Source organism: Geotrypetes seraphini, chromosome 8 (assembly GCF_902459505.1).
Source record: "Geotrypetes seraphini chromosome 8, aGeoSer1.1, whole genome shotgun sequence".
NCBI classification, from domain to species: domain Eukaryota; kingdom Metazoa; phylum Chordata; class Amphibia; order Gymnophiona; family Dermophiidae; genus Geotrypetes; species Geotrypetes seraphini.
Genome location: NC_047091.1, coordinates 109,580,888 through 109,597,095, shown reverse-complemented (window position 1 = coordinate 109,597,095; position 16,208 = coordinate 109,580,888). Strand labels below are relative to the sequence as shown.

General features: G+C 41.6%; 1 protein-coding gene across 3 annotated transcripts in view; it reads left to right on the top strand.

Annotated features, from left to right (window-relative positions):
* The window catches only part of PIAS4 (protein inhibitor of activated STAT 4), a 129,116-nt gene extending 113,876 nt beyond the window's left edge, over window positions 1-15,240 (top strand). For 2 of the 3 annotated variants that reach the window (XM_033954594.1, XM_033954596.1), the window contains exon 11: window positions 11,678-15,240. In XM_033954594.1, coding sequence (XP_033810485.1) covers window positions 11,678-11,874 — 197 coding nt within the window. In that variant the 3' untranslated portion in view covers window positions 11,875-15,240. The remainder of the gene's footprint in view (window positions 1-11,677) is intronic. The other variant, XM_033954595.1, reaches the window with a different exon arrangement.
* The last annotated feature ends 968 nt before the right edge of the window (window positions 15,241-16,208 follow it).

The following is a 16,208-nucleotide window of genomic DNA, read 5'->3' as shown; positions in this document are numbered from 1 at the left end:
GACATCAAAAAAGGACACACATCTAAAAAGGAATTTAAACACACATCCCCTAAAAGCAGATTTTAATCCAAAACAATCTAAAAGCCAAATATTATTTATGACATCATTTAAAAATAAAATCTTGGGTCTCATCAGTAGTATATAAGAGTTGCATTGCTTAACAGCCCCCCCCCCCAAAAAAAATAAAAAAACAAGCATACACTCCTTCAGAGCATCAGCATTTCCTCTCCAAAGGCAGAAGCAGTGAATCTGCTTTCCTGTGGTGATATGCTAGCTTTTAAGCCTCTTGCTAAGGTGAAAAGTCAAATTCTAATTTAATTAAAAACTTATTAAAACTTCAAAAATCGTAAAGAACATAGCGATAAAATGAATCACATAGCAGAGAGACTCCTATCAAATGGTGAATTTCCACAGGTTTCACTTCTCTGCCCAAAGAAAGCGCACTACTGCACGTTGTTCTTTGATGATACAGTCTTGCAATGGAGCGCACATGTTTCTGACTACATGACTGCTACATGACTAAAGGCTGAGCTGTACACTGTGCATAAACAAACTTTCCAACGAGTACATATGTTGCATTTCGCTAGCTCTGTTCCGGTTATCGTGTCATTTTAACAATTGCCTTTAATTTTTTATTCACCCATGTATGATCCTGTGTACATGGTATTTATTAGATTTTAAAATTTTGTCCTTGCTCTTATTATGATTTATTATTCAATTATTTGATTTTAATTGCAAAATGTTAGTGGTTCATTTCTTTATATAGTTGATTATTATTTTAATATGTTTTGTATGTCTCTAATTGTATGTATATACTACAGCTTTAAATCCTGGTGCAGCCTTAGGGAGAAATGTGGCCACATCGGGTGCTTAATTTAATTAACCACATATTCCTGTACTGGTTGGTCTGCTTTGTGTTTTTCTGCTTTCTGTTTGCAGATCATCACCTCTTGTGTGTTGAGCTGGTTTATACTTACTGTCATCTAACTTTTCCTGACAGAAGTACATGCAGTGTTCCATTGCATAACTACTTTAGTTCTATCTGCAGAGGCCTGGTAGCATTCGCAGCCCTCTTTGCGCATATAAATGTGCTTCTCTATGTGAGATTGATAAACAGCTTTGCTTTGTATCCTATGAGAACATCATTTTAATATATTTCTTGTTCAGTGAAATTAAGGGCATATTTTGTGAAATACTACAAGAAAAAGTTAAATCCATGATTTAGTTTTCCCTGGAAAGACAGCATATATAGTGTGTGGATGTGTATATGATTCTAGCATAAAGTGCTGATAGATGTAAACTAAAAACATGTGTCTGGCCTTACCCTTCACATCCAGTAGTTGATAAAGAGGCCAGTCATGGGGAAGTTGTTTTCTGCTTAACAAATTAAACTCTTATCTTGTGGTAGATAGAATTCATCTTATAGAGTTGGTTCTGCATCTGATTGTACTGGAGGGAGAAGGCAGGGGTTTGGAATTTGACATTTTATGGGAATTTCAAGGCTAATGAAATGAGACTTGGATGCCTTAGTAGAAAAACTTAAAAAAACAAAATTTCAAGTTAGAGAGGTGCAAACAATATATAAATAAACAAAATTCTCACAGGACCAGTGAGCAGTATATTCTCACATATGGAGCATCATCATCCATGGAGCCTTGCATGGACATGTACCAAAGTGCATTGTCGCATTAAAAATCTTAGCACTGCCTGTACCACGCATGAGCCTTCCCACCTGACACCAGTTCGCGGAACATTCAGTTCTTCGTCTTTGAAGCGAAGAAGTCATGTTTTTCAAATGCTTTGGTGTGCTTAAAAATTTTTCAAATTTGTGTCTTCCCGTTCCCTTTTTTTCCAGAGAAAGGAAAATGGTAAAACCAGAGGGCGTAATTTGAGGTTGAGGGGTGGTAGATTCAAAGGCAATGTTAGGAAATTCTACTTTACGGAGAGAGTGGTGGATGCCTGGAATGTGCTCCCGAGAGAGGTGGTGGAGAGTAAAACTGACTGAGTTCAAAGAAGTGTGGGATGAACACAGAGGATCTAGAATCAGAAAATAATATTAAAAATTGAACTAAGGCCAGTACTGGGCAGACTTGCATTGTCTGTGTCTGTATATGGCCATTTGGTGGAGGATGGGCTGGGGAGGGCTTCAATGGCTGGGAGGGTGTAGATGGGCTGGAGTAGGTTTTAATGGAGATTTCAGCAGTAGGAACCCAAGCACTGTACCGGGTAGAGCTTTGGATTCTTGCCCAGAAATAGCTAAGAAGAAAAAATTTAAATTGAATCATGTTGGGCAGACTGGATGGACCATTCGGGTCTTTATCTGCCATCATCTACTATGTTACTATGTTATATTTTTTTCCTTTTTTAAATTTGTTGGGTTTTTAGGGGGGGGGGGGGTTTCTTTGTTTGTTTGTTTGTTTTTAAATGCCTCTGGGCAGTTTTCCGCCCTCTACCTCTGCCAGGAACATCGACTCATTTTCGGCTATGGTTGTACTCGACCTTCCTTAAAATTGAGCCCTTTGATTTAACATCGGCAATATTTCCATTAATGTCCACAACGTCTAGTGGTTTCAAGAAGTGCACTCAATGTATGTAATAGGACCATCTCAGGCTCAGATCTTAAAAACTAGCGTGTACAGTGTCTTGGTCTTGAATATCGGGACATTTCTTGTGACCTCTGTGGTCGTATTCAGAAGAGGGCTCTAAAATTTAACCCTTTCAGGACCAAGGGACATATTTGTCCCATAACTTTAAAAATCCTATAAATTTTGATTGTGATAGTCTACAGTTCTAAATTTGATATGTACGGATTCCATATGATACTGCCTTTATGTAAACAAACTGGTTCCGACATTCATTCATTAGCGTCGTTGCTAGATTGACGAGAAGATTCACTTGCCACACTGTCCATAAGCCAGAAGTGTGATTTTTTTAAATAAAAATAATGATATTTCACAAAAAAAATCAATTTTTTGGCATCTGCAAGCCCTTTTTACCATAAAAATGTCGTCAAAACCACAAAAATTGGCCTACGATCCTTATGGTCCTGAAAGGGTTAAACAACTTCAGTTTCAAACTTTTTCAGTTCTACATCTTCAGTGTCCATTGATTCAGTAGAAACATAGAAACATAGAAAAAGACGGCAGATAAGGGCCGCGGCCCATCTAGTCTGCCCACCCTAATGACCCTCCCCTATTTAACTCTGTGCAGAGATCCCACGTGACGATCACATTTCTTCTTAAAATTAGGCACGCTGGGAGAGGCAAACGATTGTGTGTGTTACCATCTTGGTGGACTTTGAATCTGACCTGGTTTGCAGCACTTCATTGACAACAGAAGCCGGAGAGTCGGGACCTGTTTCCCTGCGGGCACCCAAGGAGTCAGACGTCCTGACGTTACGTGGGTCCTTGGCATGAGGGTTAAAGGGACGCCGCGACTGCACGAGTTTGGAGAGGCAAACAATTGTGTGTGTTACCATCTTGGTGGACTTTGAATCTGACCTGGTTTGCAGCGCTTCATTGACAACAGAAGCCGGAGAGTCGGGACCTGTTTCCCTGCGGGCACCCAAGGAGTCAGACGTCCTGACGTCACGTGGGTCCTTGGCCTGAGGGTTAAAGGGACGCCGCGACTGCACGAGTTTGGAGAGGCAAACGATTGTGTGTGTTACCATTTTGGTGGACTTTGAATCTGACCTGGTTTGCAGCGCTTCATTGACAACAGAAGCTGGAGAGTCGGGGCCTGTTTCCCTGCGGGCACCCAAGGAGTCAGACGTCCTGACGTCACGTGGGTCCTTGGCCTGAGGGTTAAAGGGACGCCGTGACTGCAGGGCGTGGCCAAAGGGGCATGCCCTAAGGGGCACGTTTTGCCCCTTGGGAGCCCCTTGGAGACACTGGGAGAACGGGAGAAACTGTATGTATTAACTTTAAAAAAAAAAAAATATGGGGAAAAGAAAAGGGAAAGCTAAAGTTTCTACGCCAATATTATTAGGCCCCATAGATCGGCACTTTACGTCTTCCAGTACCTTAGGCCACAGCCAAGGAGCGGATTCGCTGTCAGGGGCATCTCTAAGTCCCCCAGGTAGAACTCCACTACCTCCACCAAGTATTCCTGAAGTTTTGGGGCCCAAGACTGGCTCCAATTCTCAGCCGGAGGGACTATATGAGCAAATGGGGTCACCCTTATTAGTCTATGGGGTGATACCCAAAGCTTTATCTTTTCAAGATGAGGCTTTGCTTGCCAGAGAGTCCCAAACTGAACCTCAGGAAGTTACCTTAAAGGATCTTTGGCAAATTAATACTCGAATGGAGGGGTTATTAAAATCTGTAGTGACACAAAATGAAAAATTTTCGCAAGAAGTTATTGAAAAGTTTGTAACTGTTGATTCCAACTTAAAAATTATTGAAAAATCGATTAGAACAACAGAATCTCAGGTGGTTACACTACAAGCAGTTTCTTCAACAGCAGTAAAGGATTTTCATATCACTCATATGAAATTTGAAAAAATGGAGAACTTGCAAAGAGCAAAAAATCTACGTCTAGTTAATTTCCCCAAAACTCATTTGTTGTCTCCAGAAATATTGGTTAAAAAATATTTTAAAGAAGTTTTGGGGATGGTGGACGTAGACAATTTGCCTTTAACAAATTTATACTATATTCCTCAGAGGAAAAAAGTTCCCATAGAACCGGGTATAGACCAGTTGGAACAAATTGAATTTGATTTAACTGGTTTCCTGGAAGATTCACAGGATATAATTCCAACTAGGTCTACACTTCTTATAACTTGTACAAGAGAGATAGATAAATCCTTAATTATGAAAGCTTATTTTCAAAATAAGCAAACTAAATTTTGTGGGGACAATGTTTTGATCTTTCCAGATGTAGCCCAAGCAACACAATTAAGAAGAAAATCCTTTTTGGCACTGAAATCTAGGGTGTTGGCTTTGGGAGCTACATTTTACTTAAAATTTCCTTGTAAATGCTTGATTAAATTTAAGGATAATGATTATGTTTATTGGGATTCTATTCAATTGGAGCAATTTTTGCAACATCATGAAACTAGTTCATCTGTCACTACATAATTAATATTTGGAGTTTTTGAATAATTAACACTAATATGGTTGATCTTTAGATCATGTTTATTTTTGAGTTGTTTCTTAAGCAATATTTTGTTTGCTATCTCTCAGTTATGTGGACTTGAGGAATCTTGCGATAACCTTTGGTTTTAAAATATTTTTCCTTATCTTTTTTTCTGTAAATTCCTTTCTTTATTATTATGTACAAATAATAATGTTTAAAAATTTGAATAAATAAAAAAAAAAAAAAATTAGGCACGCTGCTTGCCTCGATCACCTGAAGTGGAAGTCTATTCCAGCGATCAATCATTCTTTCGGTGAAAAAGTATTTCCTGGTGTCGCCGTGTAACTTCCCCCCCCCCTGATTTTCCATGGATGTCCTCTTGTCGCCGTCGGACCTTTGAAAAAAAAGAAATCCTCTTCTACCTCGATATGGCCCGTGAGGTACTTGAACGTCTCGATCATATCTCCCCTCTCTCTGCGTTCCTCGAGTGAGTATAGCTGCAATTTATCCAGCCGTTCCTCGTACAGGAGATCCTTGAGTCCCGAGACCATCCGGGTGGCCATTCGCTGGACTGACTCAAGCCTCAGTACATCCTTGCGGTAATGAGGCCTCCAGAATTGCACGCAATATTCCAGATGGGGCCTCACCATGGATCTATATAACGGCATAATGACTTCAGACTTGCGGCTGACGAAACTCCTACGTATACATCCTATGATCTGCCTAGCCTTAGATGAAGCCCGCTCCACTTGATTGGCAGTCTTCATGTCTTCACTGATGATCACCCCTAAGTCCCGTTCTGCAACAGTCCTTGCTAGGATCTCGCCATTTAAGGTGTAAGTCTCGCATGGATTTTGACTGCCGAGGTGCATGACTTTGCATTTCTTGGCATTGAAACTCAGTTGCCAGGTCCTTGACCATTGCTCCAATAGGAGTAGGTCATGTTTCATATTGTTCATTGTGCTCTTGCTTGTTATATTACATAGTTTGGCGTCATCAGCGAATAACGTTATTTTACCGCGAAGCCCCTCAGCCAAGTCCCTTATAAAGATATTGAAAAGGATCGGGCCTAAGACCGAGCCCTGTGGCACTCCGCTGATCACTGCCGTCGTTATGGAGGGGGTGCCGTTCACCATCACACTCTGAAGCCTACCACTAAGCCAGTCCCCAACCCATTTTGTCAAAGTGTCACCTAATCCTATAGAACTCATTTTGCACAACAACCTGTGGTGTGGGACACTATCAAATGCTTTGCTGAAGTCCAAGTATACAATGTCCAAGGACTCTCCAACATCGAGCTTCCCCGTCACCCAGTCAAAGAAGCTGATCAAGTTGGATTGGCAGGATTTCCCCTTGGTAAATCCATGTTGACGGGGATCCCGTAGATTCTCTTCATCCAGGATCTTATCTAATTGGTGTTTGATTAGGGTAATGGTGTCTCAGCTGCCTCCTCCATTAACTTCGACTCAACACCTGTGTTGATGTAACAGACTCCAATGCCTTTTCGTGGCTGCTTAGGCTCCTCTGCGACTACATGTCAGACATTAGAGGACCTCCAGAAAAAGTCCAAGAAATACCAGGCATTCACCACCTAGAAGGAACTCTACCACTTCACCATCTCCAACACCTCAAAAGCATTGATGGTCAGAGTGCTCCCCATCTTTGCAGGTGCTCTTTCCATCCCAATGCCCACCTAGTTCTCTGACGTTTCGACGTCAGTCTCAAGTAGAGCCAACTTTACCTTTAGCCGTATTGGTACCAGCAACTAAAAGCATTATTGCAACAGGAATTGGTGTCCTTATCCCAGACACTGTTTCCTTCCAAGCAGCAGGCCTTGGCCTCAGCTCAGTCTGATATAAGACAACCAGAAATCCTCTTCTGTAATCCGCCTTGAACTGCAAGGTAATGGCGGAATAAAAATCACTAATGTAATGTTCTGCCTTTATGTCAATCTACATCAAGCTTCAACACCTCGACATCGCTCTTCTCTTCAATGTCAGCCTCGATGACCTGCCTCCTCATCCAAACATAGCTCCAAATCTCGTCTAGACACACTTTGTCTCAATCGAGGCATGCTCGACTTTCTCCTTGACACTCTGCGACTCATTCTACCAGGAGACATCATGTTGAAGCTTTTGACTCCGATCGCTCCACTTTCATCTGAGGTAAATTTTTCTGCTGAGGAGTCATATGGAATCCCATTGGACCCTTCACCTCTTTCCCAAGGAGACTATCTACACCTGAAAGCCTCGCATTCACAGCTTTCATTGAACAGATTGGCTTAGTTCTCCCAATTCATATGGAATTTAAGCAAGAACCTTGAGCGGAGCTCATGGAGGCTTTAGACTTTGATAAGTGGCCCAAGGACTTTGTGAAGCTTCCTTTACACAATTTAATGAAGGAAACTCATTTTAAAAACTAGAAGTCTCCACTCATAGTAGTGGTAGCTCCTCGCAAACTGGACACACTCTACAAGCTCCAGTCTACAGCTGCCTTTGACAGACCACAACTACAACACCAGTCTTTAGTTGTGGAAACTGCTCTCAAACATGCTTGTGGCTCATGTTCCTACACCAGAACTCCTTCTGGTAAAGAGGGTAGGACTCTGGACAAGTTTGGGAGGCATGTTTTCCAATCATCCATGCTTACCAACCATATCTTTAAATTACAATTTCCACATGACATTCTACCTTGTCTCTAATTCAGCAACTCTCGAAATTCCAGCAACAACTTCCTTCTGACCAACAAAAGGCTCTCTAACAGCTAACTAAGGACTTGTTAGAAGCCAGAAAATATATGGTCAGGTCTTCCTTTGACACTTTTGATATCTTGTCTAGAACATCAGCAGTTTGTTGCTATGCACAGACAGATTTGTCTCTGTATCTCCGACTTAGAGCCTAATATCCAAGACTGCCTTTCAAATATCCCTTGTATGTGGGGATGTCTTTTTTGGGGACCATATAGAGGTGGCCACTGAAAAGATTTAAAAAAAAATACTGATGGTATGACCACACTGGCTAAGGTACAATCTAACCAACTTCCTCAATCTTTCTGTAAATGTACTGCACCTTATAGACAATAGCCTTGTTATACTTCCAGGCATCACTACTCTCATCCTTCCTCGTCATCATGTTCTTCAAACTGGAGGCGTCCTTGTCAGTAGAGACAACAAAAATCTCAGCCATCTTGCCCTTCAAAGTCTCAACAGTTTTTCTGAATCTTTCCTAGAGAGCATCACCAATGTGCCTCTCTCTACGCCTAGAGTTACCTATAGAGGGTCAAATCCACCACTTCTGTCACCACTGGATCCTTCTCACAAAAGACAGCTGTGTTCTTCCAGATGATGTCTCAAGGCTACACCCTTCATCTGCTCAAAACACCTCTGACCCACCCTCCAAGAGAGTCTTTTTTTTTTTTTTCAATTCCCCCACCCCTTCTCAAAATCTATCTTTCACCAGGAATTCTCAGCCCTCTTTTAGCTCAGTGCAGTACAACCAGTATCACTGAAGGAGAGGGGCAGAGGATTCTATTCCAAGTATTCCCTGATCCCCAAAAAACTGGAGGTCTTTGTCCCATCTTGGACTTCCATGCCCTCAACAAATACTTGGTAAAGGAAACATTTTGCATGGTTTCTCTGGGAACTCTTGTTACCCCTGCTAGAGAAGAATGATTGGCTTTGCTCTCTCAATTTGAAAGAAGCTTATACTCATATTCCTATCTTACCAGCCAACAGGAAAACCTTCACTTCCGAGTAGGGTCTCAACACTTCCAATACAGAGTACTTCCTTTCAGCCTCTCCTCTGTCCCGTGAGTATTCACCAAATGTCTCATAGTGGTAACTGAGACCCTACAAACGTTTGGCTCTCATGACTTCTCATACTTGGGCAACAGGTTAATCAGTGCCTCCTCACTGAAACTAGCTCACAAGGTCACCACCTACATAATTTGTCTCTTAGAGCTCCTGGGGTTCATAGTGAACTATCCAAAATTGCATCTTTCTCCAACTCAAACACTAGAATTCATTGGAATCCTCGTAGATACTACTCACCACTCGTACTTTTTTTTACCTCAAAAGAGACTTGACAACCTGCTATACCTGTGTCAGTCTTCTCCCAAATGTATCTCCAAGAATGGCAGATGTTACATCTTCTAGGTCGCATGACATACACAGTCTATGTAGTTCCGTTTGCATGCCTCCATCTCAGAACACCACAGTGGACTCTTTCCTCCCAATGGCTTCAGGCCTCAGACCCTCTTTCTGCAAACATTCAAGTAACTCCAGAACTTAGGCAGTCACTTCAGTCGTGGCTCATTCCATCTAACCTCTCCAGAGGGCCTACTCTTCCAGCGTCTTCCATACCAGAAAGTCCTCATAACAGATGTGTCACTTCCAGATGGGAAGCTCACCTCAATGGCCTCATCATTCAGGAAGTTTGGTATCCTCAAGAGAAAACTCTACAAATCAACCTGCTAGAGCTACAGAACTCCTTGGCGGAAATATTGAACAGACTCCTCCAACTTTATGAGTGGTCACTCCATACATCAGTCGGATGCCAGATTTTTGCATTGTGGAGAACTCCCAAAGTACATGTCTTTGCCTCCCATACCAACTGCAAGCTGCCGCTTTATTGCTCCAGACTTTTCACTCCCAACTGTCTTGAATCAGATGTCCTTATCTTCAACGGGTGAAATTGCTTCCTCCATGTGTTTCCTCCTCTTCCATTAATCAGGAAAACTCTACTCAAACTTTACCAAGAGAACTCCACGATTCTCATGGCATCACATTGACAACATCAAATTTGGTTTCCTTTCCTCCTGCAACTCACCGTGCGGGTACCCATCACTCTTCCACTATTTCTAACTCAGCTTGCTCAGGACAAAGGCTTTCTTCTTCATCCCGAGCTACATTTATTAGCACTCACAGCCTTGTATCTATCATCCCAGATGTAGATGCCTATCCACTTTCGACTCCAGTCTTGGCTATCATTCAAGCCTTCTACTAGGTGATGCTATTAGTTTAAATGGACACGTTTAACTATCTGGTGTGACTTCCACTCATTGGATCAAATCACCTGCCCTCTACTGGACTATCTCCTTCATCTTTCCAATTTTGGACTTCAAATTTCTTCAGTACATGTACACTTCAGTACAATCGGTGATTTTCATGCACACTTGGATACCAAATCCATCTATTTACATCCACTAGGCCCCAAATTCATGAAGGGTCTTTACCAAGCCTCTCCTTAGACCACCACCTGTTGCTTGGTATTTGAATGTTGTTCTTGCCATGCTCATGAAGCCTCCCTTTGAACCACTCTTGTCTGCTTCATTGACACATCTTACATGGAAAGTGATTTTCCTCATTGCAGTTACCTCTGCACATCAAGTCAGTGAGTTGCACGCATTAGTCTCAAATCCACCCTATACCAGATTTTATCATAATAAGGTTATCTTGCATACTCATCCCAAGTTTCTGCCAAAGGTGTAGTATCTGTATTCCATCTCAACCAATCCATTGTTTGCCTGTTTTCTTTCCAAAATTACTTGCTCAGTAACTAAGAGAACTATCTCATACTGGCTAGCAGACTGTATATCCTTTGCATATTCTCAGGTTGGACTGAAACTGGTCAGCTATGACATTACTCAGAGAACGAGCTATGGCCACTTTTGTTGCCTGTTGTGCTCCGCTCTCATTGAGGACATCTGCAAAGCGACCACTTGGTCCTTAGTCCACACATTTACTTCTCATTACTGTTTAGATTATCGTTCTAGAAGAGACAGGCAGTTTGATCAGGCAGTTCTCAAAAACTTATACTCCTTCCTTACATCCTCAGGGATTTCACCAGCCTCATGACAGTTATATTTAACCTCTTTCTAGAGGCATGAACGTGGCAGCTTGGAAGTTCCATGTGTGAGAATATACTGCTTGCTTGTCCTTGGAGAAAGCATACTCATCTGAGCAGGTGTTCTCCAAGGACAGCAGGCAGATATTCTCACAACCCACCCACATCCCCTAGCTGGCTTCTTATCTTTTGGACGAAACTGAAGGTCCCGCAAGCCAGCGTTGGGCAGGAAGGCACACGCACATGTGCGGTATGGGCAGTGTTAACATTTTTAAGGCGATAGAGCACATTGGGAGATGTTCATGCCAGGCTCCATGTAAGACGTCTCCCCATATATGAGAATATCTGCCTGCTGTCCATGGAGAACACTGCAGGTGAGTTACTATGCTGTTTCATGTTGGTGAATATAGATCTTCTAGGGCTAGAAATATGCCAGAGAATTGATAGTACTGTCCCAGGACGGCAGTACATGTTCTATTTTTTGAAGGAAAAACCTGCTTCATTTCTGAATCTTTAGGGACTGTATAGAGAGGTTAAGAGAAGCCCCTTCCCCCCAACTGGGTCTTTTAACTGTAGTTTTCTGTAACTGGACCTTTTGACTATGGAAGCAGAAGTGAATAATTGAAGTCTCAGTGGCATTCATTGTGGCATTGTATACTACCTACCAGTTTTTGTGTGGGAACCTTATCACATAGTGGTGGTTGTGTATCTGTTCATCCAGCAATTGCAGTAAAAGTGAATGCTTTACTTTGCTCTAGCAGGTTCTTCGGCTATAAATGGACAGCTGCCCCCTCCTCCCAGCAGTGCTGAGAATGGGAAAGGCAGTGCAGAGGTGGTAGATTTAACACTGGACAGCTCTTCAGAAGAAGAGGATGACGAGGAAGAGGAGGAAGAGGACGGGCCTCCCCAGAAACGACGCTGCTCTTATGAAAAAGGTTTACTTTCCGCTTGCTGACCCTGGAAGGCAATTCTGAATTTGTGAACTATGGACTTGAAAAATTCTGGTGCTTGCTAGACCTGGGTGGGAAGAAAGAGTTGGTTCTTTCCCCCTCACCTATTTCTCCTCCCTATTTTAAGAGCCGCCACCACCACCCTCTCCAGTTTCAGTTTTAATCCAGGCTCCTGTTTAAATCCTTTAATTTAGCTTTTGCTGGGATGGGAAGATGACCCAGTGCAAGTTGAATCTATGCTTCACTTCTATCCCAGTGTGGAATTGACTCTTGCCTGGGTTTTTCCATCTGTTCCTCTGAATTGGGAAATGGGCAGGGAAAATCAACAGTCTCAGTAGCTCATGTTGCAATGTCTACTGTATGTGAGAAATAGGTTACCACAATCCCCTCATGTTTAGACTGAGGTGTAGGAAAAGGAGGGGAGAAAGATTGGAGTCTTCTCAAATGACCGGTTCATTAGATTCAGTATCTATTTTGTATACTGAAATATTTTAGTGAAGAAGCAGCCATTGTGCATGGCTATGCTCCATTCTCCTCCCCATCTTTTGAGAGCTGTATTGAAGTGCAATAACTTAGCATTTTGGAAAATTAGAGAAAGTGAGGTCTGGTCTGTTGCCAAAGGCTGGAAAATGCCAAGGGAGGGAAAAAGATAAGACATATGGCAACAAGTTGACAGAAACCATGGATAGGAGTCTGGGGACCTGAAATGGCCCTTGGAATGCTAGATGGGGATAGGCAATTCATTTCAAGCCATCTACCTCAAACACCATTTCAGGTTCATTTCGGTGGTCAGATGATGCATCCCCCTTTCATAAATAGAATGACTTTTTTTTTTCTCTCCTTCCTGTCTTATAAATTTGTAATTAACTTTGCATCCTCACCTGTTATGAAGCAGCAGTCCCAGGGACAGACTTTGTATTGATGTTAAAACACCCTGTGTTCCAGTTACACACAGTGGTGTATACAGGCATTAGCCTATTCCAGTCCTCAGGTCACACCCAGCCAGATGGGTTTTCAGGATATTCACAATGAATTTGTATGAGAGATTTACATACAGTGGAAGTAGTACATACAGATTATTTCATGCAAACTGGCTGGGTGTGTCCTGAGAGGTGATGGGATAATCGCGCGCCAGACACCAGCGCGCTGATAATTCAGCGCAAGAAAAAAGCGTGCTGCCGAAAGCCGCCAAAAAACTTATTTTTAAAGAGCTCAGATGGGGGTGTGTTCCGTTTTGTCTACAATGTGGGGGTTTGCACTCCCCACGGCAGCGTGAACACTATGCATTTAAGTGGGGGGGTTCCCCCACACACACCCCCATCGGAACTCTTTAAAAATAAGTTTTTCAGTGGCGTGCTTTTTCCTTGCGATGGATTGTCAGCGCTGGATTGTCGGCGCGCTGGTGTCTTGTGCGCCACTGACTATGAACCGTCCTGAGAACCCCTGGCTTTATACCATGCCCCTGGAGCTGCATTAGAGTTCTTGGAGTTTTTCAGGTGCTGCTAACTTGCCATGACTTTTGGGGAAACTGCACAGTCCTGGACATGAAATTCTTTCAGTTCCAAGCGATGCAATGAGAATGGTACGGTATGTCCTAGGCTGTTCATTCTCTCCTTAAGTTAATTGGCTTTCTTTTGAACACATTTATATTATATATCCTGAGTCATCCTTCATTTTCTAAATAGATTTACTTTTTCACCAAGTAGAGGAGAGATCATTCTTAAATATTTTCCTGATATTTAAATATATCCCAACTCAGAGCCTTATCTGTCAGCCTTGGTTTATAAATGTTCTGAAATCAGAGCTCTCCCCCCCAACCTCTCACCTTCCCTAAATACTCACTATCTATGTTTAAAGTTCTGATGCATGTAGTGAGCAAATAACCTTACCAAAGTTTTTATAAAAGCAGAATATATTATTAGTGCAGCTTAAGGGGGGGGGGTTTCATCCTAGTTGATTACCAGGTTCACTTCTGGTTATACTGCACTAAATGATAGCACTTCACACCCTCAGTGGGAAAAATGCTCCTGAAATGATTTTTTTTTCCCCCTGTAATCTGCCCTGCCTTCTTGGTGCCTCACTCCTTCCTATGGAGCTTTCCCAGAGTATCTGTTGAGCCCTTACACACAAAATCATTACTAAGTCAGATCTGTTCATTCTGGGGAGAGACCAGCTGAGTCTAACTCTTTTAGGTTAAGAATAATAAGGTTATTTTTCTAAAAAAAACAATCTAAACTTTAGTGTACTCCCTTTCAGAAAAGTCTTTGCGAAGGGGATCCCTTCAGAACTGAGCCCTCCATTTGGCTGCTCTCTTCTGGGTGGATGAGGGTAAGGAAGGGAAGAAGGCAGGTATATGTTGCAGATTTCAATGTATCTTAAAAAGATGCCTCCCTTTCTGCATGCCTGCTGATGTATCGCTCCTCCCCTCCCCCCCACCTTTCTTCTGAACACTACCTTAGAAATGTGCTGAAGCTGGCTATAACTCTTTGCTCCACGATACTACATTGTTGTAAATAATAACATAGGAAATAGTTTCATTGTATGAATCCCCAATCCCCCCTCAAAAACCTCTTCCCTTCACATGAATTATTTGCAATTGCAAAGTTGACCACAAATTTTGAATCTGAAAATATAGTTGAAGCTCTAGATCTGGGTGCTGTGAGTATGGCACAATGTAAAATATATCCTAACTTCTGCCCTAATACCTCCCCTCTCCCTAATCCAACTTCATCCCCACCCCTAGCCATCGCATGGGGTCTTTGCAGGCACAGGCCCAATAAAGGTCAGGGATGGCAAGAGAAAAGGTCGCTTAGAATAACTATTTACCTTTAAACCTCAGAAATAAATTCCACCCCTTTCCAAAATTGAATTTTATTTGTATATTTAAAATGAGCAATTTTTGTTTTACAGTAGACTGGCAAGAAAAGAGGGCTCATTTATCAGGTTAAGTGAGCATCTGTTGCTCCTGCAAGATGTTTTATTGCATCAGATGCATGGCCTGAGCAGAACTGGCCAGTGCTGGAGCTTGAATTTTCTGGGGTGTTTCCTTTTTTTCCCCCTAATGTTTCTGTCCTAATTTAATTGGTTTTAAAAGTTTGCAGGCCAAGCCTTTTGTTTGGGGAAATCATGTTTTCTGTTCCTCATTCCCTTGTATTTGGCTTCCTTTCTTTGTACATATGGGTTTTTTTTTTCTTATGTCTGTTTTTGTTTTGTTTTTTTAAAAAAGAGAGAAAAAAAAGAAAAAAAAAATCTTAAATAAAATTAGCAAAAATGAAAAAACCCACAAATTTATTTTTCTTTTTGTTTCTTATGCATTCTTCAGAGTTTAAAAAATATAGTGTTTGTTACAATAAAGACAAATTTACATTTAACTGTGTGAGCTTTTTCTTTAGGCTTCTGCGCTTGAGATGGTTTTAGTGTGTTGCAGTTATTTGGTATCAGAGTCAAATACAGAATCCTGTCATCTTGCGTAAGACCTCACTAATTGAATGATTTGCTGATCTGGAGGATCAGTCTTTGCACACTATTTTGGTTCCTATCACCTGTATGTGCATTGCAGCCAATTGATGTAAAATTTAAAATGAATAAAGATTTACAAAAAAAAAAAAAGAATTTAAGCCCTCCCTTTATGAAGCTGAATTAGGCTTATTTATCGCCGGCCGCAGTAGTTTTAACTCTGATGCTCATAAGAATTCTATGAGCTTCTGAGCTTTTACCACCACAGCCTAATGCAGCTTCATAAAAGAGAGGGGCGAGGGTTGGTTAAACAGCTCAGGGCAGGTTACAAGATTTACATACATAATAAGGGGACATACATTATAAACACACAATCTTTATTAATTACAAGATAATCAAACTTCGCCTTGTAATTTATATTGCTCTGTACTCCTATCAATAGAGCACATCAATATGCATACAACAGAAAGCCAGAATTACAATACAGTAGTTAACAAGAATGGACCTATACATGTCACTCTATAATATTTATGTAACCATATACATTTTTAATGCCTTCTGGAACAACTATAACCCATCTTATGCTCTAATAGAGAGACTCTGGTTCCATAATTTTGGCACAAAATGAGAATACACCTGCTTATGAGCAGAATCCAAAGATGTAATGATCTTCCAGAAGGTAAACTTAAATGCCTTTCATTTTGTGATCACAGTGAGCGACTTGGGACATAAACAGCATATTCTCTAGACCCATGCTTTTATAGGCTTAAACCAGTACTCCTACTGGGAGCCAATGAACTGACGTCAAAGCTGGAGAAACATGGTCTGAAATCAGATGATCCAGCATGTGAAGGGCCATTTGCTGAATAGTCCCGCAATGAAA